Source organism: Tubulanus polymorphus, chromosome 4 (genome assembly GCF_964204645.1).
Source record: "Tubulanus polymorphus chromosome 4, tnTubPoly1.2, whole genome shotgun sequence".
Lineage (NCBI taxonomy): Eukaryota > Metazoa > Nemertea > Palaeonemertea > Tubulaniformes > Tubulanidae > Tubulanus > Tubulanus polymorphus.
The window spans coordinates 14,615,662-14,640,675 of record NC_134028.1 but is presented as its reverse complement, the minus strand read 5'-3'; the positions used below and the strand labels follow the sequence as shown (position 1 = coordinate 14,640,675).

At 36.0% G+C, this 25,014-nt stretch overlaps 1 protein-coding gene across 1 annotated transcript in view; it reads right to left on the bottom strand.

The window, feature by feature from the left end:
- Positions 1-243: 243 nt before the first annotated feature.
- LOC141903249 (sphingosine kinase 1-like) overlaps positions 244-25,014 on the bottom strand; it is a 99,349-nt gene continuing 74,578 nt past the window's right edge. Inside the window, exon 7 of the mRNA XM_074791335.1 lies at positions 244-4,309. Within this exon, the coding sequence (XP_074647436.1) occupies positions 3,444-4,309 (866 nt within the window). The 3' untranslated portion in view covers positions 244-3,443. The remainder of the gene's footprint in view (positions 4,310-25,014) is intronic.

Genomic DNA, 25,014 nt, shown 5'->3' with positions numbered 1-25,014 from the left:
TTAATATATCCTTACATGAAAAGTCAAGCCAATTTTAGCTGCCCCAAAGATCACACTACATGTAAAAAGGCATCAAGAATTGGTGTAGGCATCGTGCTGAAAAGAAATCCAAGATGGATGGCAACCCTGGTGGCCATACTTCAACTCGATTTTCAATAAGGAGTAGACATTTCACCTAGCAAAATTCTTACACCTAGTATCACGAAAACGCAAGGTAATAAAAAATACATGTGAACAAATAAATGCAGGGAGAATTACCTTTAATTGGCTTAATTATTCCATCATGCATGGTTTCATTCATTTAACAATTTACAGTATGCACTTTCACTGACTCTTTCACCAACCAACCCGGGTAAACAACTTTCTGATATAATGCTCGGCCGAGCAAATGCCTGAGTAAATTTGTAAATTTGGACCGTATTTTATAGCTACCGGTTCGTGGTGCATACTACAGATACCCAGCAGGGGCCAGTTACGCATACGTTGGTTAGAGATAACTATCAGATAGCTGACATGGTGACAATTGCAAGTCCATTGTTGTTATGATATTTATCCAGAGGTTATCTTTAACCAACGTTCGTGCAACTCTCTCCTTGTTCAACCTATTAGCACACATAAAGGAATTTCACTATGTAGCGTGTATTGCTCCTCGGGAAAATTCAAGGGTAGGTATGGAGTTCAAATCCGACTCTAGCCATTTTTACGCAGCAGACATAAGAGTGTCCAGGCAGCTTGAGAAAAAATAGGCAGGGCGAATGGATACGAGCGGCATTAGTGCTAATAAGTTGAACTTTATTTCATTTGTTTACATTAACTGTGTGTATGTGCGTTCATACCTTCAAAGGATGCTTTGGTTTAGGCTCTCCTATTCATCTGAATCATTTTCTGAGGTTTGCTGAGTGCGATTGATGTTTCATATGAGAACATGACGTTTCGAATGTATCATCTGATGTCAGGGATTCTTAACAAACGACCTGTAGAATACTATAATTGACGTCTCTCACAAGTTGGCAAATCCTTGTACCTGTATATCTCCACCCCGATTTTCTCGTATGACATTTGATTGTTGAGATTGTTACGGTGATGCCATAGTTTTTGCGTAACTTCTTTTGTAGGATTTTGTCGCTAAGCTCTTTATTCAATACCATGAACCAATCGAGTTAATATATCTTCCCGAAGTTTACTGTTTCGGCCACTTCGACGGAGATTAAATAAGAGACTATACATTTTTGACAAACGCACTGAAACCTTATGACATCTCCTTCAGCCAACCGGCTGCGGATATTTCAACTGTCCTAAAATCCTCTTTCATAAATATAACTAGCCGGAGCTCAGCTCAAGATAAACTTCCCCAGTCATGCGCCATTTGGTTACATGTAGCATGCACAAACAATGGCAAAGCGCAAGAGCGCATTTGATATGAACATCAAAACGCTATATCTGATGTCACCACAATACTTTTTTGCAATGAACTACTGTCAGTCAATATTAATAGGGGTCAACCTTTTGGGAGAGCTAGGTGAAAACTGTTTGTGATACCAATAAAATAAATATGAACAAAATCTGTAACTACGCATGGATATGCATTGGTTGGGATCATATGGAATGATCCCGCTGTGCAGTGGCACCTGGTTAAAAAAGCCGACTTATAAGTCATACTTCTCCGTAACAGCTGTACAATAATCAAAAATAGTAACATACCCATCATTTATAAATATATAACATTCAAAAAATAGGTTTTACATAATATTTTATATAGAAGGCATTTGACCGATAACACTCGGTATTTTTGTAGAAATATCCTATTGAATCAGTGAAAAAAAAAGATTATACAGTTACAGACCACACACAGAAATTTAAGGAGAAAACATTACTTCCACATAACTTATGTTTTAACATTTTCTACACTTATAAGCACTTATATGATTTTGCCATGAAAAGATTAAGCGTTTAACCAGCAGATGGTTGCTAGCAACCGATTTGAATAGACCAGGTATAGTGAATAGATAGAATAGTCAGGTATTGATTTCTGTGAAGCATTCTAACTCATTTTATTATGAGCAGATGGCAAACCAAACTATGTCTAGCAAAGCATTCTCCATACAATTGGCATATAATTAAGGATATAGACAACACATCATGCAGATTAGATTTTTGAAGTTGAGAAGATCGTCAGTAGAACTGGAGCAATACACTTGAGACGCTCTCTAGCGAGTCTGGCTGATATTTTGGACATGAAATGAAAGATTCTGGTGATAATTCGTTTTGGGATGTATCCGATGATAGTAATGATAATGGTCTCTGACCAGGGGGTCATAGACTAAAGGTAACCACCAGAGTTAACAAGCTTGTGATTATTCAAAAGCTTGTGAAAAGAGTCTCAATAAAATACATACTATTATAGGGTTTCCCTCATATCCACTAAGTTATAAAGTTTTCCAGTTGCATCGTCCAAAATCGGTGACAGGCTGAAAAATACTTGCCCCTTACGCCAGACAAAGAAATACCCTAGTTTCTCCAGAAATTAATATGCCGCCCGCGTCATGAAAAAGTCCAAACTAACATTCAAAAAAAAAAATGCACTAGGCAACATCGGCGAAACATCAATCGCATTTTTTAATAAAATTGCTCGCATGCATGGCTGTAATAGCGTACGACTGGTTTATTTCTTGGGGCGTTCATGTATTCATCCTCTACTGACTGGTAATCCACATTTACGGTGACAAATACAGCGCCAGGTTCTTCGAGGAAGCGTGAAAATAGCGAAAAGATTGTCTCAGTTTCGTAATTTGATTCTATAGGTTTTGGGAAGCTACTCAAATTCTGAATAGATTTTTTTGCATATCATTTACTTGCATAACTGGTATTTGTTTGGCATTGGTAAAAATAACTTCTCTCCCGTGTCTGTTCTAAAAGTCTCGGTTTGAGCTTTTTAATTCAACTATTTCATTTAAAACAGCAATAAAGATAAAAAGTGGCTTGCCCTCACCACTTTCCAGAAAAATATCTGATGAGAAACTAGGGTATTTTCTGTGTGGCCTTAAATGGCTAACTGAAATAGTTTTAATTAATCACCATTGCTAAAACACCATATCCGTGTTATGGCGATAAAATAACGATAATCCCACAGTGATAATGAAAGACAAAGTCCTAAAATATTTTCTAGAGCCCGTAGTTTTTTTTTACGTTTCGACTATATTCTAATAGTCATCTTCAGGAATACTGAGTTACAACAGAAATTATGGGGATTCACTAATGTATTACATAATTATGCTTAGCTTGCACCTCTTTGATCTGTTTTAGCGTGTAACTGTTTCCATTTAATTTACCTTTAGTTTGTATCACCTTTGATTACTTAGATTAGTCACTTTGTTCGGGATTGCATATATATTTCATGATTTCTGTTGTGGGATCCTCGTTATTTTATTAAGTGTAGTTATAATTTATATATCTTCGCATTCATCACATGCAATTAGATTCATCATTTTAGGAAGTATTTGTCCTTGTATTGCCTCAGTATTCACAAGTTCTCCATCAACTGTCATTCTACCTTCATCAGTAGCTGGTTCAATTCTAAAGGCATAGCATGGTATGTCTTCAATATAAGAAGATTGTTGATGAGATACATCCATAGAACCTAATATATTGAGTAAAGCAGTACGAGAAATGCCTGACCTCATTAATGACAAATATATCATACCATCATCAAATCTGGCTTTAGGACATGGACATAAATCAGGGGCTAAATGGCTTTGATACGATGCTACCACTAATATAAAATCATCTTCTATTGTTACCCAATTATCAGGTAATTTTTCACCTAAACCAACTAACAAGTTACAATTTTCCTTACCACAATTAGAGTCCTGTTCACTAATGGGGCTATAACTGGTAGGATTGTAACCTCTATTATGATTTTGAGTGGAAAGTTCATCAGTTGGATGATCTGTATTACCAGTAAAAGGAACATCAAGAAGTCGATCACTGGAAAACTGATCGCCAGCTGCAACTTGTGCTGATTGTTTATTTATATCTTCAAGTTGCTCTTTCATTTCGGCATCAATAACTGAGCTAGATTTTGTCACTTCTGATTGTTCGTCTGTGTGAGGCAAACTTTGATCCTTTGGATTGACTTCATCCTTGCCATAATTGCTAAGTTCACCATATATTTCGTCCCATGTTTTATCAGTTTGGCAGGCAGCGGCTGCGAAATTATGGGTATCATCTTTCCCTGAGAATGTATGTTGTTTACAGGTTGTGTATGGTTTTGCTGGCAAAAAGGACACTTTACCATGATATTGTTTTAATTCTGAAAAATTTAAAAAATATATGTCATTAGCGATGCAGTGGGATTATATACATCACGACTAAGTGGGCAATTGATCTTTCACTGATTACTAAATCCAGGAAGAAAGACACTCTAAATATTTGGATGGATATATGAAAGCTGTGGGTACTGGAGTGTGTAATGGGTAGTGTAGTGTGATCTGTGTGCATTTGTGGCCAGCACACAGATCACATTGTTCATTGGGGTTTAGTCCAGGACTCGCGAGATTTTCAACAACACGATAGTAACGTGTAATAAATGATGACTTGAATTGCATGACTACCTACCACCCCTCATTATTGTTGGAAAAGTAAACGTTCCGCACTGACTAAAAATTAGTAATGATAATTAATAACATTTTAGAAATGGCCAGAATTTTAACTTAGGTTCTATCTCATTTTTATTTTACAATTGCGATTGGTATAAATTGTTTTTAAATGGCCGTTAAGGCTTCATGTTTCGTCTGCAATTCACTGCAAATAGTTACGCAACTACGCACATATTAGTGTTTTTGGCAGCTGTACACTCAATCGGCACCGTTCGTGACTAGCTTCACTGCGGAATTATCATTAATTAACATCGCCATATCACATCATCAACTTATATTGTGCCTTAAAACCCTAACAGCCGAAATAATTGAAATGCACACACGATTTCTATCATTGAAAATTGAGAGAGTGGCCGTGTTTGTGTTCTGCTGCTTCGCGTAAATCCCGCGCGGTGGCGCCACCGAGCGGAGTGGGGCCGATACGTCCAGGTATGCAATTTGACTGAGGTACAGGTTCTTCTTTGGCCAAACTTTTTGAATTCTCGCGCGAGAAAACAAAAAAAAAAACGGGCCGATGACAAAACGTTTTCGTTGCTTTAGCCATACAGAAAATCTTTTTAGTATGGCCCGAATCAGACACCATATGAACTGGACTTTGACTGACCACACACTGCTGAATGCCTTAATGTGAACACATTCCTGGCGCTTTGCAACAAGAGTGATTTCATCCACGTTGACAGGAGAAATCTCCTATATAACCTGTTTATATTGAAACCTCTTACAGTTCTAACTAAGTAATAGGGAATAAGTTGTTTCAGGCCAAAGGTCGAAGGGTCAAAAAATAAATTCTCGCACACTCTCGGACCCTTCAACCTTTAGCCTGGAACAACTTATTCCCTATTAATCTTAAAATATTCATATATATGAATATGAATAACTTCTAAAATCAATTTTAATAAAAAATATGTTATTAAAATGGAGAGTATACAAGTACACAGTGAGAACAACAAATCATTTCTAGATAGAATAAAAGATATCACAAATGCTAAATCTGTAGATTATAAATTTAAGAAGTTAAATGAACTAACAATTCATAAGAAATATTCAATTACAAATATTGAGACAATTACAAACAAATATGGAGATAAATTAGTTATTCACTTAAAATATGAAGGATTAAAAGGAAATAAATATAAATTCAGAACATATTTACCAGATAGATTCCATAGATTATCAAGTGAAGATCTAGAAGAATTATGTTCAGGTGATTTCTATTTTATATACAAAGGTAAGAATGAAAAAGGGCACCATGAAATAGATTTTGAATAAGAAAATTTGAAAAATAAATGATAGAATTAAAAGAATACAGAATATTTGTTGATTCAAGAAGACAGACAAATTATAAATCACATAATTTACTAGTACAATTAGATAGAGAATTTAACAAGAGGCCCATGGGCCTTGAAGCATTGGTAGATTATACTGTGGTATTAAGTGGTTATAATGTTTTACATCTGCCGGCAAATCTTCTATCACGATGTTGATTGGGAGGACCACACACTTAAAGGTCTATTTGTCTAGTACGATTTTATTCCTGAAAATGAATTTATTTTCTGCCGAACGATTTAGCCTAGTCTATTTGTACTGTTAAACCTCATTAATGCGATTCTGTTAAAAATACGAAACTAGTTTATTCTGAAGTTTTCCATCATGTCCCAGCCAAGATATTTATATCAATCAAGATTTGGATACAAAAACCCATTTTTACGCATGAACTGTTAGGCCCCACTGAATAATGAAAACAAAAACAGAACGATTTTTCTGAATGCAATTGCAAGACCCTCTGATCTTAGAGCTCCAAGCTCTGATGCATGTACGCATGCAAAACGTCGCAGAGAGCGATGCCGGCGTTGGTGTCACTGAGGCCGGCTGATGATAGTTTGTTTGTCTTTTTGTTTGTTTGGCTTTATGTACGTCGTTTGGATCTTGGTTTACAAGACTATTCCTATTGGATTGCTCATTTAACCTCACGACGGTACGGCCTTTGAAGTGTTGCCCGCACACTGTTCGCAGCCAGCAGGACTCGAACCCACTTGTCACTCAGCATTGATAGTGGATTCAACAGCATCACGCCTTATCTCACTGAGCTACCGAGGCCGCTCGATTCAATTCCAAAAAACTACAGCAGCGGCAAATAACCATCGCAATATTGCAATTTACGACAAACAACGCGTAAATTCAATCACTGTTGTTTAACGCATGGAAAAGATAATAAAAGGTATTTTTTCCCGGCGCGCATTACAAAGCGAAACTCTGCCGAGTGCGTAAGAGGGTGCTACCGCCTTATGAGTGCGCAGCAGGCGGGTAGGGCGTCCTAAAGTGAAAACTTATATTAGAATATAGCCGAATCGAATTTCACAATGTCAGTCAACTGATTGATGATACAACATGGTTGTTCTCGGCGTACTTAACAATGATATTTTCCTCCAATAAACAACTCTGGTAAAATTGAATAAAATGATCTATCTTTATTGGTGATATCGTATCATGGTGGTAGCCTACCGTTTACCGTTTGATGTTTCGTGTCATCATTAAATGGTTTTAACTTTAGTAAAGGTGTTCCCGCACGATCACATTCGGGTTTCAGTCACGAGAAGGCTGCCGTTCCACTGCTCTAGAAATACGTATTCAGACGCTGAGAATTAATCCCAAATAATCCCATGGATATTGATAGTTGGAATAACAGTGATATCCAAACACCGTGATATTTATAAACCGGAGGTACATAATTTTATGTTTTTCTATTCAGAAGAGGCTGTTCCCGATTCTTTACTGCCAATGTCAATGCGGACATATCGCTAAGCGATTATTTAACCCGCTCTCATCTACCAGATAATGAACGAGAAAAATGCGATCGAATAACTTTTTGGACCATTAAATCAGAAATCTGGCGACGATATGTTGTGGGGAATAATTGAAACATTTTTTTTACGGTCATTTTCAGCTGTTTCTAATGTTTTACGTGAACGGAGTGACAATTTGAAGTTACTATGAAAATGAGAAGAGTCGGCCCTATTTTTTCGTACTACTATTTTCGATCCATTTTACTAGCATTGGCATGACGTTAACCAATGCTAAAAATTCTGCTAAAAAAGATTTCAAAATCAAGAGGCATTTTGTCTCAATTCGAATGCCAAATAGGTATAAAATTAAGTTGAATTGCTCTTGTAGCTTATTTCCTATTCATTTCTATAAACATCATTTCCGAGCCGTCACTTTAGTGACGTAGTTCTATTAATAGACACAGTACCACGCGTTCAGCAAAAGCAATGTATACACTGAACAGGTGCGCGAACATCAAAATCATCAATTAGATTGAAAAGATTTTTCCAATTATGAAATCACCTAGCCTTATTGTATACTATAATATATCGTCTAGTGTAAAAAGTAGAAAATCTTTAAAAAAGTGTCAGTTACCCTTTATTGCAGTAATGGATTACTCCAATAAAAGGGTTCACAGTTTTTCACGCAGTCAACATCGGCTAATTCCTATCACCGTCCTTACATTAATCAGAGTGAGACCGATTGCTACCCGGCCAAATTGCCCCGTAACAACTATTTTCATGGGTGCCAAATGAGCCCTGAATAAAAACGCTGGACCAGGTTCAAGCCAAATCTATAGGTTCCGGAAGTGACACTTTTTGCTTTTTGTATCCGGTGAGCGTGGTTTACATGTGTTCCACGCCCAATTGGCCTCGTTGTGATGACGGCTGATGTGATTTACAATTAACTGATAATCTGTATTTCTAATCCATCCACTTAGACTTCACTTAAACACTTGATCCAACACTATGGTTGCAGTAAGGTGCGTCCTCTAGTATCAAATACAGGTGACCTCTCATTACCCCTCAAGAGTCTTGTTACCTATTGAAATGTCTGGTCCATTTCTTGTTTCTTATTCGCTAGGTGGCGATCTCCTCTATCTGATAAACCGGTTATCCAAACATTAAACATTGAAACATTGAACTTTAAACATCAACAACGTTGACCTCGACCGCGGTCAATCGACACAACAAATCGCCAGGTGATGGGGCAAGCCAATCATAACGTCTAAACACGATTGCGTAAGCATGTCTACTGACCGCGAGCGGTCACTACACGTAACGAAGTTGCGTATATTGATATCTAGCTATGGAAATCGGTTACTTATATAAATATACTACAGGTGTGAACCGCATAGATACATACATATGTACATCTTCTTGCATTCATTGAATGATTTGTGAATTAAGCGAAATTAACGTAAATGTCATCCTTAATGTAAACATCGCAACAATGTTATCAAGTTTTTAGCATTCTATCTAACTGGATCGTGAAGATAATTGATCACAATCAATTAAGAAATATTGTAAATAATAGTTTATCAGCAAGTCGTTGACAATTCATTGTTTTCAATGTTTAAAGACATGAGAATTTTAAACATAACATAGTGGATATACGGTAACGAAGGGGTAAATTGTGACGCAAATTAAGTCAAAATACAACCAGAAAGAAACTTTCCATGATGGGTTTCTGTGTAATTGTTTCTGTTTCATTCACCGAACTCGCTGTCAAAAAGGCGATTCTCGATATAAATAGTAATGGGTTTTCCCCGCGGGATACCCGCTTTGGGAAAGGCACCTGAATCGATGCTACGAGTTCGAATCCCAATATTTAGACGTACTTTATTATTCTTTGAAATAAATTCTTAGAATTTCTATTTATGATAGGATGTGCAGGTTTTGATTTGGTAATGATGTTAATAAAAGTTAACCTCTTAAGGTATTGTTTTCTATCTATTATTTGTGACGGATTAGTTTCGATGCTCCTCACAACCCGCCCCACCACGTGTCACTTATTCACGGACACGCGGATTGTATCATTTGTAATAGGCCTACCACATGAAAGAGTCCATGGCCTACCGTAGAATAGTATGGCCTACCGATCACGCTATGTGCGATGAAAGTAGTGTTTGAATAAAACAACTTTTTAATGAAATAACCATTATTTATCATAATTAATCAATAGATCAGGTGCCGCCTAATTAATTGTTTGTTTCGTGAAATTTGTACAAAACTTTGCGACTTCGTCATGTCTTGTGACCCTGAAAATACTAGAAGAATCATCGGTAAGCTTATAAAACGGCGAGGTCAACATAGTAACAACAACTTCGGGGATTGAAAAAAAAAAACTCGAAAGAATTATTTCTTATACTGATGAGTTATACTGATGGGGAGTAGCGACCGTCATTGACACCGGTTATTTATCCATTCACTATCAAATGTGACGAGCCCAATAAATGATTGCGCATAGATTCGGCCTCTCAGCATTTAGCACAGCAGTTCCGAGAAGTGTTAAGACCGATCAGCGCGCGCGCTATCTAAAACCGGTGCTAGTACGATCAATATCTACAGGTATATACGTGTTCAGTATTACACAGCGAGTACCAGTATGTTGATCGAGCGTCGTCGTAGCAACGCGCTATACAGCGGCTTGAACTAGCGAGTAACGTTAATTATCTTTTAACCAAATTAGAGCACTTATAACCATCGGAATCAAATATAAACCAAGCTGCACCATCTACATCAAGTAGAGAATACCTGTGTGAAATTACAGAATTGTCGGTCCACACAAACAGCTTAAATCGTGTCATAAAGAAACATCCACAGACGGACAGACAGACAGACATGACGACGATGCCATCTGACGACGAAACCCATCAAAAAGAGAATAAAGATTATAAGAGAGATGAAAAAAGATATATACATTCATCTATGAAGTCAATTAATTGCGGCGTATTACTACATCACTTGGTGTAAACGCATCGCTGTGCTGAGAGGTGTGAAAACAGCAAAATCGTTTCCAATCGAACATGAAATCATGGAATGATGTGGCAGAGCACTGATTCATTTCTTGAGGATTGACAAATTCGATGTTCACATTTTTGAATGTTTGGGGCTACGAGAACCAAGACTAACCACGGTATCATTACCATAATAAGCTTTGTCTATTATCTATGAGAAATACACGGTCCGACCGATTTTAGTTTGGAATTGATTGGAACGCATTTGATTTGGGTCAGATACCAGGCCTACACCCACCTCACATATCAATAACTGTAACCTTCCCAAACCTAAGCCGCCAGATAACGCTGCTCAATGGGAAGTATTACTGCTAAACTTGTCAAATCAAGTCTAGATGTATATGAATCCATCGGGAAATATGTAAATAGTATGTTCTGTAAATAACGTTTGTTATGTTTTAAGATACGTTTTCATTTACCTCCTAAATGAATGCTGTTTTTCCTCCTCCGTATACCATAGAATGGTTGGAGTGTAATGAATATTCGTATTCGTATTAAAAGTATTGAGAGCAATCTGATCGAATAGTTATAAAACATGTGTGTAACTGAAGCTTTTATATGTATATATTGTTATTGACTGCATGTCGTTTTTGTAGAATGAATTTTTTCTTTTATGCGATATATAATCTGTATCCTAAATGCACCATTTGTTGTTTGTAATGAAAGTGAAGACTTCGGTCTATCGATGCTAAACTCTGCGAGCGGAACAAAAAATAATGAGGCAAATATAGATATTGATATTTTTCTTGAACATTTTATGAGATTAAATGATTTGAATAATGTTAACAATGAAACCGAAGACGATGATGAGCCCCAAGACATGGGTGACCCTACTGTCTATGACAATTCTATTTTGAACAGTGATATAACCAGTGATGAAGTAATTAAGGCTATCTCTTTACTCAAAAACAATAAGGCCCCAGGCATTGATGGAATCACGAATGAGCTGTTGGGAGTTAGTCAGTACCCGTTTTTAGTTGATATATTACAAAAACTATTCAATTTAGTTCATAAAACAGGACATGTTCCAGAGATGTGGTCTATCGGCGTCATCAAACCCATTTTCAAAAAGAATGGCGATCCCTCTAATCCCGATAATTATAGAGGTATTACCTTAGTTAGCTGTCTTGGTAAGTTATTTACAAGTATGCTAAATCAAAGATTGTCAACATTCCTAGATATGAATGACATCATAAGTGAAGCCCAGGCTGGCTTTAGATCGAAATATTCCACCATTGATCATATTTACACGCTAAAAACATTCGTAGAGCTGTATCTTTGTCAGGGAAGAAGACTTTTTTGCGCCTTTGTTGATTTTAAGAAAGCTTTCGACTTGATTTGTAGGGTAACGTTATGGCGAAAATTAATCGCTAACAGTGTTAATGGAAACTTTATCAATGTGGTCAAAAATATGTATAATTCCATAAAATCATGTGTTAAATTTAATGGTTGCACGTCACAATACTTTGCAGCTGATAGAGGCTTAAGACAAGGCGAAAATCTCTCGCCTATCTTCTTTTCGTTTTTCTTAAACGACATTGAAGAATTTTTCATGGATCGTGGAAAACCGACTTTATCATTTATTGAAAAACTAAATTTGAATCGTGACCAGGATATTGATACTTTACTGAATTTATTCATAATACTATACGCGGATGATACAGTTATTCTTGCTGAGGATGAGAAATCTCTTCAGCTACACTAAAGTACTAGTATTTGCGCGAAGTAAATCCCGGATAAAAACGATTTCGAAATTTATGTTTGGTGATCAAGAGTTGGAATTAGTTGAAGATTATGTTTATCTCGGAGTAAAATTTAATTGGAATGGTAACTTTGCTAAGGCAAAAAAGTATCTTTACGATAAAGCTATGAGAGCTATGTTTTCGATCGTTCAAAAGGCAGACGTTTGAAATTGCCCATAGATGTTATGTTTAAATTATTATGTGTGTTGCTCCGGTAGCCATGTATGGGTGTGAGATCTGGGGATACGAAAATCTTGATTTATTAGAAAATATTCAGTGCTTCTTCTGTAAAATCTTAATGAAAGTGACGAAATATTCTCACAACTAACAAGTTTTATCAGAGCTAGGACATTATCCTTTGAATATAGATGTTAGACGAAGGATGATTAACTTTTGGGTTAAAACAGTATCTGGAAAGCAAACCAAACTTAATTCAATACTTTATAAAATATCTTTCAATTTATTTCTAAGGGATAAATTTAAGAGCCCTTGGTTATCATATATAAAGAAAACCTTTGATGACTGTGGTTTGTCCTTTATTTGGACGCAGCAATTCATGACTAACACTAAATCTTTTTCAAAACGAATAAAACAGATACTCCGTGACCAGCACCTTCAAGAAACCGTATCTGCCATAAATACTAATCCGATATACACTAACTTTAGGCAATATAAAAATGATAGTAGGTTAGAGAAGTATATAATAGAACTTGATGACTTAGGAACTAGTTTATTTGAATTTAGGGTCAGGTCCTATATTTTACCTGTGAACAAATTTTCAAACCTTCATTTAGACAGAGCCGATAGAATATGCCCCACTTGTAATACTTAAGGTGACGAATCCCATTTTCTGTTTGACTGTACCTTACTTAACGAACCCCGCAAAAATTATTTGAATTTGAATACCTTTAATACCCTTGATATTCTGAAAAAACCAACGGTCAACTTAGCCAAATTCATTAAGTCCGGCTTAGATGTATATAGATCCCTCCAATAGTATATATAGTATTGTAAATAATTCATGTATATATATATATATATATATATATATATATTTTGTTACGTTTTCATTCTCTAAATTTTAATCACTTCAGTGTTGTTTTGTAAATATTTGTATATACATGTGTAATAGTTTTCCTCCATATACCATGGAAATGGTTGGAGTGTAAATAAATCGTAATCGTAATCATAATCGTAATCGTAATCAAATATTCGTATTCGTATTCGTATTCCTCATAAGCGCATCTGCTCATAATCAATGCAAGACGTCCAACACTATTGCGTAACTGTGTCTGTTGGCGAGCGGTAACCCCGACCTTGACCGACTAGTCAATTGAGACGTCTAAACAACCATCTTATCTCTGCGCCAATGTTAGTGGTCTCACTGTTTTACCATGCAACCGCGGTAACTATTGGATTAGAATTTAATAGAACATATTTATGTGCGCTCTCGTTTCCAGCCTTTTTCGGTTTAGGGATGAGAAAAATGTTGTTTTATGTTTTCTATGGAATTTGATAGATAGGAAAATATTAACTTTAATAGAATATTGAAGTGATTGTTTTTTCATCTTTCAATGGATTTACCCTGCATGAAGGGTGATTTATACGGCGGGCAGAAAGCGTCTGTTAATTCTATATCTTACAATTTCATTGGCTTGCAGATATTGTTTTCTTGGGGATTCGATAACTTTCGTTAGAAACTTTCTCTGTTGTTAACCCTTTCCGTGCTGACTAATTAATACCCTATAGCTCGGGAACAATCGATGGTTTATTGATTAAATGGTTAAAGAGGCGAATAACATATGAAGAAGTCGATTCGGTGACGAGAATAACGACCGAGCAATACACACGTTCTTAAACCAAGTTATGTTATTAATAGACGCAGCTTACTGACGTATAGCTACAGCTGACCGCTCTCGCGGTCGCATACGCAATCGTGTTTAGACGTCTGCATTGGCTCGCGCCATCACCTGGCCATTTGTTGTCGAGGTCGAGTTTGTTTATCAGCAGAGTAGACATAGTTACGTAAAATGTCTGGACTACAGCATAGTGTACAGCATAGTGTATACCAGCGCCACCTGGCAAATAAGTAGCCAGCTTCACATTTTGAATCGGGAGCCGAACCGGTAGCCGGCTACCGATTCCCGATTCGGCTCCCGATTCGAAAACCTGAATCGGTAGCTGAACCAGTAGCCATCGGTAACCGGGAACCGGTAGCCAGCTTCACAGGGGTTCTTAAAGGATTATTTTGTAGTCAAATAAGACCAAACATTTGGTTACGGTCCACGTCCAAAAGTTTGTAGGGTACAGGTAGGCGTGGCAGGGAAATTATTTTATATTTTCAAAAAAAATATGTTTCACAATATGAAAAAAATATTCAAATAAGGCCATCCCAAAATAATTGTCTGTTTGTCATAACACTGACTCAACTTTTCAGGATGAGCCGGTAGGTAAGAAAAAATTTTTTTTGCTTAATTTTTGGGCAAAAAAAACAAATTTATCACCTTTTTACATGGAAACAATATCGCAAAAATCATCTACGTTGTGCACAGGAAATTTGTCTAATAGCGTAGATTTCGAGAATTATTCTAAAATTATAACTTCGTCCAGAGCGTCATCTCTGTGTTAAAAATGAAACAGTACATTGAATATGTGCGCGGTTTTACGTAACCAGCTTTGATATAGTCACTATGAGAATGAATGGCAGCTTATTCGAACACTGCCAGTTTCCTGGAAAACTTAAATTAGGCCACATGTCATGGCATGTTTTCACACGATGCACACTTGAATTCAAACATAAGTAGCTCATACGTAGGCAGTGGGTCGGTCGGCCATTTTTATCAAAACTAAAATTTATTTCAATGAATCCCAGAAAAAAAGTTTTTACCTTTGTACCTTTGGAGTCGGGTCGGTCGGGTTACGGCAAACAGACCATTATATGGGATGGCCTAAAATTCATATGATGTCACATATCAGAGGGTGGCTGAATATCGGGTCTTGGAAACCTCTTACAATGTTAGCCGCGGAAGTTAAAATACCGGTACAGAAGAAATCGGTTATTAGATCGTTTTAAATCCTGGAATTTACGACTACAATATTCAGACCACGACCTATACTTTTAGTTTGCTGCTTAATATTTTCAGGTCACAAGAAATTACAATTTATTACAAATTCTATCAAACAGAAAACACAGCACTCATCTTCTGCTACGATTATTCAGCCTATTTTCATGTCAAACGCGCACGCGTTACAGCATCACCTTGAGTAGTGTACTGTACGAGTTTGTGTGTGTGTCGTGTAGCACTGCGCGCACGTGGAGGCCTCGTGTAAGTGAATGCTCGCTTACACTTCAATGTCAATCAAAACAATCACCGGGTATTAAAATGAAACAATACCTATGGCGGATGTGTGATATAATTACATCCTCACCAGCAATGAGTATTTAAAATTTGCACGTATACGGCACCTAGTCCAATGAAACGTACGCCATTCTATGGCTTTCCCATAATTATTTAGTAGCGCCAGAATTCCCCATATATCCGCCCCCCAATCGAGGTAATGGCAATTTATACGCGAGAGCTAAGAATTTGCCCGCCAAAAACAGTTTTTCGTATAATTTTAACTCAGTTGACCATGTACATCGACGGAGGTTCGTCATGTCTTCAATCGCATCGATTATATGTGGTTTAAGCCGAGAATCAATGAAAGAAATGCTCACATAAAAAAACGTACCGCGATTTTACATGAATTGGCTCAATGCCAACCTCATATCGCTGACAAACGTAAACCAAAAATGAAATCATCTGAAGATTGTAATATTAATCAAATTGATTATTATACCGGTAATAAATATGCATTATGGTTAGATTTTAGAACAACAGAGGATAACTAATTACATGGGTCTGGGAAAAAAATTACAAAATACAAAAGATGGGATACAATTATTCATGAAAAAGAAAGAAAAAATGAAAAATTTCAAAATGCACATTTATCTTATATCTGACGCGCAATTATATATTGTAAATTCTCAATTACACAGCGTTATGTATTAAAATTTTAATTTTAATAAAACTTTTTATAATAAATGGAAGGAGGAATATATGAAATACAAAGTCCAAGTGAAATGATATCAGATATATATTATATGATACCTTATGATGAATATAGTAAGTATTTTGGAGAATACTTTAATCATTTCAAATATAGAATAAGTAAAATAGATAATGATAAAAGTGCCGTTGTTGATACTTTAAGTAATAAAATTAATAATAATGTTATTCCTTCTACATCTGATAATGTTATACCTTCTTCATCTGATAATGTTTTACCTTCTACACATAATAATGAAATAATATTAAATTATAGTGAAAATAGAAATTATTGTGGTTATTGTAAAGGTGAATTTTCAAACAGCCCATCAAATTGGAATAACCATATGAATACAGCTGTACATATTACTAATGTTATAAAACGTGTTGGTTTAAGAGAATTTATAGAACACCCATTTAGATATGTAACAAAGTTTGTTTCAAATGAAAAAGTAAATGGTAAAGATTTATATAAAGGTTTAATAGGCGAATTTTTATCAAAGGAACCTGAACTCAGTAAAGATGAATTAGATTTAACTGATGCTACCTAAATATAAATATACATTGTTATGGTTTTACGTCAAGAAACAGTAATTTTACCGGACCTTGACTATGCTATATAGAACGTTCGTTAGATATATGGATTACATACCAGCTGATTTACGTAGTGCACGGATTTTTTTTTAAATCTTAAAATAGGGATATAGTGCGCGGATTTTAACGTGTATGCGTTGTTACGCGAAGAATGCCAATATACCGCAAACACATCGGCAAACACACTAATTAGCCTACGGCGATAGCAAATGAAAAAGCGCACACAACTGTGTGGAACCAATTAACTCTCATTTCAACAAAAACGATGCCAAACATTAAGTCGACTGCCTCTCTCCAAAAACGCCGGCTCTTGGACAGGCGCCATCGTATATTACTCTTTCAAAGAAAGAATGTATTTTGTACGAGTCGGTCAAAATAAGACAATGAAAAGCCGGGCTAGGACTATAGAAATTGCCACATTTACTAAGTTCGAGATACTTAGTTAAATAACTGACTCTATTATAATCCTCACAACCGAACACACTAACAGCGAACTAAGCTTGGTACACGAATATAAAATGAATTGCTCGCCATTTTGTGACTCACAAAATTATGTCACAGGTGCCGAAATTCCTGGAAATTCCGAGAATTTCCCGTATTCACGTCAGAAACTCAAATATAGGTCAACACAAGTAACTTATAGAAAGCGAAGAATTTTCGATGTTTTTCGCGTTTTTCTCAAAAAATATTGCATCATCCGTTCGAAAGTTAGCAGCCTGACCTATGCGCATCAATTCTACTTGCTTCACGATAAAAGACAACCCCGTAAGTATTACCAGTAAATTTTGTGCCGCGATTTAACATACTTTTGGCAGACTGCCAACCAACAGCCATAACACAGTTAAACCAAAAAGGGGGTTTTAAGTATTAAGGTATCTAATACGTATCTAATACATAAATGCTTAAAATACCTTATTTTATAAATTTATATTCATATGGATATTGAAGCCTCAGTAATTTTGAACCTGTATTATTCTTTAATTTATTCATATATTCATCATGTAATTCAGCAGGTATAATTTGATTTTCTTCCAATGATTGTTGCATAGATTTTCTATCTTTGTTATAGAATAAAAACAAAAATCTAATATTCTCCCTAAAATATTTAACAATTGAATTATATTTTTGATTTAAAACCCATGTTGTTATTACAAAATGTCTCCCAGAGAAAGCTAAATAGCCTAACTCACTTTTTCTAATTTTTGAATCATGTAAATTAGCACAATCATCTACAATGAATAATGTTTTTGATCCTTTATAAATATCAATTGCTATTTTTATACAATTATCTAAATTTTCTTTTACTTTTTTAGGGTCTAATATGATAAACTTTTTTATCTTAAATATATCCCTATTATATGTTTTATTCATTTCATAAGTGGGGCAGAATAACATCATATTATCAAAATGATTCGTATTAATAGTTTCTATTAAATCAAATAGGAAATGCGTTTTACCACAGTTGGTTACTCCAGTAACTAACATATTATGCGGTTCAAATATAAATAAATCTTTATTCATTCATTCTTTTAACTTTACTAGATAAAATCCATTCATTAAATTTATCATCATACCCTTTATATTTCACAAAAGAATACCTTTTTCCTTTAAGAGTTTTTGTTTTCAATACTTTTTCTATTTTATATTCTATTTCATATGGATTTGGTACAAATGATAATTCTTGATCTTAGAAATGACCTTATATTTCTTCATCTTTTAAATCTTCTAATTTATAAACAAAAGGTTTAGTTAATATTAACTTTTTAATTTTAAATATTTCTTCAGTAAAATTTGGAGTATAACCTTTATAAAATGTTTTTCGATATTTAGATATTCTAACATGTTGTCCAATTTTAAATTTAGATTCTCCAAAATCATGTGTAACAAATGCACCATACAAATTATTCCAAACTTTTTCTGAATTATCTTCTTTTCTAGCTTGTATAGGTTTCATACCAATACTTGAATGTTTAGAATTATTATAACCTTTAACTAAATTATCTAACACATCGATATATTTATGTTTCATTGGCAATAAAATATTTCCACATTCTAGTTTTATTAAATCTTTCTATAATAGATGCTTTTTAATCTGAGTGTGTTGAAAAATAATCTACATCGTTATCAGATAATAATTTTTTTAAATGTTTATTATAAAATTCCTCACCTTCATCAAATTGTATCTTATCTGGGATAGCTTCTTTAAATATATTTCTAAATGCATTAGTAACTTCTATACCTGTTTTATTTTTGATTGGAATTGACCATGCGTAAATACTGAATATATCTATAACATTTAATATCCAAAAATATCCTTTGTTGTATTCCTTTTAAAGATAGGTTACAAGAACCAGGGGTTAGCTGGTATTCTACTAGACCCATAAATGAGCCGAGATCAACACGCCAGCCCGTTATCAATTTGGTGAGCGCTTCATGGCAGGCTGTGACGACCAATGAAATTATAAGGCACTCCTTCAAGATGTTTCTCAACAAAAAAACCCTATTGATATTCACGTGATTTATTCTTTATTTCCCTTTTCCACACTATTTTCGTCGAAAGAACATAAATGATACCGTTTCCGATACTATCCGTATGATATCCTTTAGCTCACTTCGATCTACAAATACTCCGTCGGTATTCTGATGAAAGCACTGTCGGGCCATTAACATAGAAAATTAGGCCCCATTCAATGAGGCGACACGTTTTTCTGAGTCGTCGTCCCAAAATCCACCGCAGGCTGCTCGTCACTTCGATTATCAATTCAAGTATAAATAAACACATTTTTTACCGCAAGACTCCACATTCAGCAGTGATCTTCAAACAGTAATTTTAACAATTACCCATTTCTTCACCAGTACACTTTACCGATCCACAGAATATTAACTACTCTAAATATCAAAAGCACTGTTGAGCTGTAAAGATCGATGAATCAACGTGTGTCTTTACATCATAGCTCCGCGCATCCGCTGCGAGTTTCTCCTTACCATTAGAATCAAATCAAGTACAAATAATTTCATTACTCCCAGCGATTTTGCTGCAGGTTTCTAACAGTTAGTTTAACAATATTCTATATTCTTTTACCAAATGCACCAGGGGCCGGTTCCATAGTTTTTGCCAGCTCGAAAAGAAAGAGAATTTCGTCGGTTAGGTAACCCATTAGAGGTTTTTACCGCTGATGAGTTGAAAGAACGGTTTCGATTCAGGCCAGAGGGCATCGATTTTCTTGTGAGAACATTCGGAGACGCGTTGACGCCTATGCAGGATAACGAAAGAGGGAAACCAATCTCAGTAGTTTGGCAGATTTTAATCGCGCTTCGGTTTTATGCCACAGGGCATTTTCTGCAAGTAATTGGGGATACTTTTGGTATAGCGAAGGGTTCCGTTTCACGCATAATAACTCGAGTAACAAATGCAATCGTTGACCAAATACCAAGATTTGTAAGATGGCCAACCGACGAAAATACAAAGCGCGAGATAATGCAAGGATTCTATGACATAGCCCATTTTCCATCAGTTATTGGGTGCATCGACTGTACACACATCCGAATACAAAGACCACATCATCACGAAAATGACTACGTAAACCGCAAGCGGTATCATTCATTGAATATTCAAGCTGTTTGTGACAACAAAGGTAAACCCTCACCAAATTATTGGCATATTCATATTTTCGTCAATCCGAAGTTAATCAAAGAAATATTGATTCATAGAAAATTGATATTTTCTAGGTCGTTTTACTAATGTAGTAGCGCGCTCGCCAGGAGCCACTCACGATAGCCATATCCTGCGAACTTCACAAATCGGGAGGTAAGTTTCACATTTTCAAGAATTGTAATGTAGAATTGTGAGGTGATTTGACTAAATATCCTACGTATAATAGGTATTTTGAGGGAAATCCTGCAATCGGAGGATTGAGAAATGGACTGGTTTTGGGAGATACCGGCTATTCATTAAAACCGTACTTGATGACCCCATTTCATCAGCCCGGAGACAGGTCCGAAGAAAGTTATAATAGGGCTCATAAGATGACTCGTAGCCTCATTGAAAGAACATTTGGAGTGTTGAAGCGTCGTTTCCACTGTCTTCATGGCGAAATTCGTATGGAGCCAGAAAAAGTTTGTAAGATATTTTCGGCGTGCGCGGTTTAGCATAATATAGCGATCAACTTGAATGAACCTTTAGATTTTGATGAAAACTTTGAAGTCGATTTGCCAGAACAAGAGGCTGTTCGTGAAGTACTTGGAAATCGCGGGCAAGAAACAAGAAATCACATTGTTCAAGAATATTTTTTGTAAATATTTAACCTCAAATATATATTTTTTGAGAATATTTATAACATGTATCGTATGGTAATATAAATTCAAAGAGTTAAACATTAAATAAATCATAACAATAACAATATGTTAATTGGCAACTTGATTAAATTTAAATTTCTTGGTTTTTCAGTAGATTTAATTCAATTTTAATTTTTTCTATTTCGAGGTCAGTCTTCATCATCTTTCTTTTCACATACTCTATCTGAAGCTCGATGAGATATGCCTGTGTCGCCGTTCTCTTTTTCTTGTTGCCTATAATCAAATAGAATATTAAACTAAGCGTTCTATTCTAGTTCTTCAAAGTTTCATTCATTTAAAAAATATCTACCATCAGCCTTAGATGAACTAGCTTGCTCTGTTTCTGCTGCCTGTAGGCCTACTCCTGAAAAACACGTATATAATATCAAGATACCCAGTCGGGTTGCAGATGGAATACAGTATACCGGTATGTAACGTTTCCAATACTTACCTCCTTCAATTATGACATGCGGGCCATCTCCCATAGCTGTTTCAATCAGCGTTACATTTTTATTTGCTTGGTCATCTCCTTTAACGGTAAGAATATACTATTTATTCATGAAAGATTGAATAATTTCATACGAGAATACCAATAGAGCTAAAAATAACTCGAAATACAATTTGTTTTATGTAGCGTACTAGTACTACTTGTCTATTTTTCAAACAAAAAAATACACTGGAATCATTTAAGCACTGTAAAAGAACTATATGTAAGCTTTACCTAGATTATTTGTCGTAATTGTGGGCAGAGGTATTGCATTGGGAGCTTCAATATTTCGGATTTGCTCCGCTCCATCGTCTAAAATTAGAAACAATATGAATTTACGGGATTCGAACTATGCGTCAATTTAGCTTAGAATGGGAATATACTTCATGGGAAAGAGCTGTCGCCTGACACTACGGTTTACGACGATGAGTTTATTAAATCATGTTTAATACTCGATTGCTATGGATTTAGCCGGGGATACAGTTCAGTCGTGCAATGCTAGATTGGAATATAGTTAGATATATATGTGGATAAGTCTTCCAATAGCTGTCAAGGTAGGAATCTTCCTATAAAGTCAATTAGTTTGGGATTCGATTCAAATGTTGCCAGTTAGCAGGTGCGCGCCAGTTAGCAGGTGCGTGATCAGATGACGTACTAGGTCAGGGTCACCTTTGTTTACACACAGACGAAAATGAGTTAGGGCAGACTAGACTGATTCTGATAAAACAAACAAACTATGAGCTCTAGACAACTAACAAACACCCCACACCCTCACCATTCTTAAACAAATGGTGAATCGTGAATGATTTAAATCCAAAAAGATAGAAACAATAAACTTACTTTGTAGAATGAACGTTTCCACGCCGTCGATCCCGCACCACGTTGGATTGTCACACCACAATTCGATCACGTTCTGAGTTGCCTGGTCCAACTCAGAGGGTGGAGGTCCTCCACCGGTTTTGGAAATCAAATTGTTTTGTTTAACGAATTTCTTTTTCGCCTCCCCTTTGACATTCTTCCACTTTTTCTTGATTTCATCGACCGTTCTTCGCGCTACGCCGATCGCGTTCACTTTCGAGCAGATTTCTTCCTAAATTTCGCGTTTTCGTTTAGCGGTTATAGTATTGCTAAATGCACCCGATAAAATTGCGTTATTGTCATTAACTAATTTAACTAAAAGATTAGTTTCATCCGTCGTGTAATTGAAAGATCTCTTCCGCGCGATACTGTCATTTAAAATCTCCGCCATTTTGGATTCAGTCTTAAGTCCTTAAAAAAGGGCTTAAGACTGTCTTAACTAAGACCAACACTAAGACCACTCTTTGGAACGCAAAATTAAGACCAACTTAGCAAAGTCGGTCTTAGAGGATTTAAGACAAAAAATGACTTAAGACTAGACTTATTTTAAGTCTCGACTATGGAACCGGGCCCTGATATTTAAAAGGCTGCATCCAAGAACATGTCTATCGCACTTTTGAGCCCAAACATCTACTTTTACTTAGCAGCCACTTGAGAAAAATTAGCAATTAACGATATCGGGTACTTTTCCAGTAGTATACATTCCAAAACAGTCACTCTGAAATAGCATTCCTTTCAATTCGGTTGGTTTTCTATAGTGGCTGTTTCTAGTGAAGAGTACTACCGTATTTTCCGGCCAATAAGCCGATTTTCTAGCCTCAGATTTTTACCCAAAATATCGTGATCGGCTTATTGGGCGGATACGATCTGACATAAAAAATCACTTCCCGATCTATGCCACTCTAATGCTCTCAATGATCGTCAAAATCAAGAAAAGTGGTCGATATTTATTTGAGGTCATTATTTACTACCAATTATAATCTATTTTGAACTATTTTATTTTTACTTTGATTGTTCCATCACCGCACAGCGGCAATGGTATACATTTATATAACACGTGTCAGTTCATACATTAGTATATATGCAAATCAGCAGTGAGCCGCGTACTGCGTGTATGGCTGTGTGTATAGTAATCAGCTGAGTGAGTCTATATATAGCACAGTCACTCGGCGATGATAGTATACACAGCACTCTCACACATCGGCGGGCGCTACTGTCAGCCTCTTAAATCCTCAATTAAGACGAACTAATTGACAAATCGGTGAATTAAAATCTCTGATGAAGGGCCTCGGCTTATTGGGCGAAGCTTTATGAAATCCATGTATTTTAGGCTAAAAAACTGCCCTCGGCTTATTGGCCGGAAAATACGGTATTGAAAAGTGACCATTTTTAAACATCTGGTTTCGATCGTGCACACTAGCAGTGAAGGCATCTAACCCGCCTCTAAACAGTGACTTAGTGATAGTAACTCATACCATAACAGCTACTCCCTAAACACATCGTTCCAGTCAACTATTCAAATGTGACCATTTTGAGATCGCTTGCCAGATTCCCTGTTATAAATACACTGTAGCAACATATGCTTCAGATTTGCAGTGATACGTGACAATATAAACATACTGAGATACTATAGTGAAAACTCTACTCACGCTATAGTTTGGGGTATAGTTCTATTTAGAGTGACACAGTTAAGATCAGAAGATATATTGAAGATACTCTTTGAGGATGTGAAATGTAATGAGCGATTCCCGACTCTAACCAATAAAAGTCGAGATTGGAATTATCTCTGCCTGCCAGGCCTATTTCAGGAAATGCTGCGCTTTGCCAGGATTTCCATGTTTTTTTAGAAATTCATAAAACAAAAACTAAGAGAGTTATCATCATCACCCATTTTCTTCATCAGGACACTTAACCGACCGACAAGATATAATTTACTACTCTAAATTTTATAAGCACTGTCGAGCTGTAAAGATCGATGAATCAACTTGTGTCTTTACATCGTCGTTCCGCGGATCCGCTGCGGGTTCTCTGCGCCATGAGAATCAAAGCAAGTACAAATAGATTTATTACTCCCAGTGATTTGGCCGCAGGCTTCAAACAGTTAGTTTCTTTATCGGATATTTACTACGATAAATCATTAGAGTACCGAGTTGTATAGGCCTAACCTAAACATGCCGAACTGATGCAGCGGAGAAAGCTGTTGTGGTGATAATATTATATATGGGTTTATTACTACCAGTGATTCGGCCGCGGATTTCAAACATTTATCAATAATCTATTTTTCCTACAGAACATACCGATCTTTACCAAATCCACGGGACATTTACTAAATGCCTGTATATTACACATTCTTATCCGTAAGCTGGACTCAAGCTTGATATTCGGAGTGAGCGTCTCGGATGCCGCGGTGGAT